This window comes from Fusarium oxysporum, genomic scaffold, assembly GCF_000149955.1.
Source record: "Fusarium oxysporum f. sp. lycopersici 4287 supercont2.58 genomic scaffold, whole genome shotgun sequence".
Taxonomy (NCBI): Eukaryota; Fungi; Ascomycota; class Sordariomycetes; order Hypocreales; family Nectriaceae; genus Fusarium; species Fusarium oxysporum.
In genome coordinates, this window is record NW_017264858.1 from 22,447 (window position 1) to 25,052 (window position 2,606).

The following is a 2,606-nucleotide window of genomic DNA, read 5'->3' on the forward strand; positions in this document are numbered from 1 at the left end:
AAAGATAATTCATTCCTCATAGTTCCAAACACAATGACCCTATTTGCCAATCTGAGTCAGCCTGGTAATCACATATCCCAAAACTTATCATCCAGAGCCATCCGAGTATAAGCAGCTTGAATAATACTTTATAAAGCGCCCTGTTCAGATAAAAGTGATTACTAGGCCCATAAACAGTAAATAATGTTGCTGCAGGAGTCCAATTCTATCTCAAGAATGAGGTCGACTTAGTATATCCTTAAGCGGGCATGATTATACAGCACGCTCCCTTGTTAATAGTGCGCTTATAATTAATATGCAGGATATTAATTAGGTGGCCATTTCTTAAGATAAAGAAAGCGTAATAGTAGGAGGTGGTATTTTAACAGGACAGCTTATCAGGATGCTGGCCAAAGAGAGGTTAGTAACACCTATATAAGTTTTTCACCTCTAAGTAATTTTAATTATAAATACTAAATACGAAATTCAAGTAAGATGGTCGTCTATATAGGATATGTTAGATAGAGTATACTTAGTGGTTATGGTCCTTTGGTAATATACTATAGCTCAGATGTTAGCTAGATACTGGGTGCTAAGTTATTAACGCAGAAGGGAAGATCTAAATTACTGATGAAGAATTACTTGTAGGTATCCGAGGTGGAGGTGGGTCATCGGGTGTCACCGTCGAACGGATGATCAAAGTTTACCTGCTCGATGAGGTGCGATGACTAAACATGAGCAAAGAGGCAATTCTTACTAACCCAGTAGCCTCTGAGATCTTGTCTTCTACAATAATTTATGACTCTAGTGATTTGGAAATTGTTATCATGGCATATACTCAGCACTATGAACAGATGGTTGCCACCCAGGAACTTCCAGTATACCTTCAGCTTCAGTCCATCATCTTACAGATACCCAAATAAGGTGTTGAATTCTGGAGTAATGGCCGTTTGACATGGGGAAGATAAGGAAGAGGTAAATCGATGGATCCAAAGCTTTGAAAGTGTAGGCATATGCGTCATGAAAACTACAGAAGAGACCACGCTCACCGAGATGCTTGAGAAGAACGAGAGGTTGGTAACATGGCCGCCGTACGGACGAGTGCTCACATTAAATGTCAAGCAGCTGGCGGCGAAGCTTGTTCAAGTTCTAGCCAGACACTGCTCATTTGCACTCGGAGGTGGTTTCGTGCTCACATACCATACCGTACCATCTATGCTTCAGCCTGCACCAAAGTCGATCTTTGGGGCACAGACTGGCCATCACATACTCGAGATGAATGGAGTTGTTCCAGATGAAAGTTTGGCAGGAGAGCGCGTGAAGTGGGCTGCGCAAGTCAAAGCTGATCTCGAGGCTGGGATACTGAGAACATCCTAAAGGGCTCATACACCACTTTATCTCATGATGAAGATATGGATCTCAACAAGATTTAAAGTCGCAACTACCCTGTTCTGCTGGCCCTGAAAAGAAAGTATGATGCCGATAATGTATTCAAGCATGCTGTTCCAAGATTGCAGCTAACAGGAGTGGCAAGTGTGGTTGCAGAGAACTGATGCAATTTTACCATAAGCTCTAGTTTTCTCATTTCTTTATTTACTTAGCAGCTTTTGACTCACAAATATACTTATGCGAGTTCACTGCCCCTGATAACCTAACTAGTAGACATTTGTTTGACTTCCCTTACTTGCTTATCCGTGGTAATCTAATCAGCACCAAGTTACCACGCAACTCTTTAGGTGGCATCTAAAATCACTGTCTACGCAGGCCGAGATCTCCGAATCGACAAAACGTTTTGTTGATTTAGCATGCGGCTATGGAATATGGTCAACTAAAGTGGTAAGCCCACAATATGGAAAGAAGACGACAGTTATTGGTTTCGATATTAGCAGAGATCTGTTCCCCGTGAAAGAAAACACATGACCAAATGTTGAATTGGTCACAGGGAACGCTTTTCAGTCGCCTCCCGATAAAGTATGAGGGATCATTCGATGTCGTCAACCTTCACTTATTTTTCGGAGCTATCGCTAATGGCGACCCTCGTCCATTCGTCAAATATCTTCAAGCTCCTCAAACCGGATGCCCGGCTTCAACGGCTGGAGCACGACTTTGAGCTCCCAGTCACAGCAGAAGGCTCGGTATGGGCTCACATGCCCGAGCTGTTTACGATCACTCGCGAATCTCACAGCAGCCAATGGGGTCACCAAGGTGGACAAGATTTGCAGCGCTGAACGACTAGAACAAACCGACATGATTGAAACCCTGTCAGAGAAGCATATGCTCAAATATTGGCAAGACAATTGGTACTAGAGTATCAGAGAGCTAGTTTATGGTGTTTGTAACCATGGTGTTAATGAGCTATGGAAGAAGTTTGAAGCTGAAAAAGATTCGGTCGGGTATTTGCCATCGCTGACATTTGTGAGATTTATAACAGGAAAGAAGAAGACTCAAGGTCAGCCTCACGTCAACGGACGCATTACAGTACTGATGCCAATTTCCTACTTGTCTGATATATTCTAATGATAACTGATACAATCATATCATAATCAATGTTATCCTTCTCCTTAACCCCTGAAACCTTTATATTAATTGCTTGCAGAATTATACAACGCTTGTCCATGGGCCAAAAG

At 42.4% G+C, this 2,606-nt stretch overlaps 2 protein-coding genes across 2 annotated transcripts; both read left to right on the forward strand.

Moving 5' to 3' along the window:
• Positions 1-999: 999 nt before the first annotated feature.
• FOXG_17609 (uncharacterized protein) lies at positions 1,000-1,356 on the forward strand (the record flags this gene model as incomplete). The annotated part of the gene is made up of 1 exon (XM_018397619.1): positions 1,000-1,356. One exon carries the CDS (start codon positions 1,000-1,002, stop codon positions 1,354-1,356), a length of 357 nt encoding a protein of 118 aa, XP_018258685.1.
• Positions 1,357-2,006: 650 nt separating this feature from the next.
• Positions 2,007-2,207, forward strand: FOXG_22887 (uncharacterized protein; the record flags this gene model as incomplete). The annotated part of the gene is made up of 1 exon (XM_018403309.1): positions 2,007-2,207. One exon carries the CDS (start codon positions 2,007-2,009, stop codon positions 2,205-2,207), a length of 201 nt encoding a protein of 66 aa, XP_018258686.1.
• Positions 2,208-2,606: the final 399 nt, after the last annotated feature.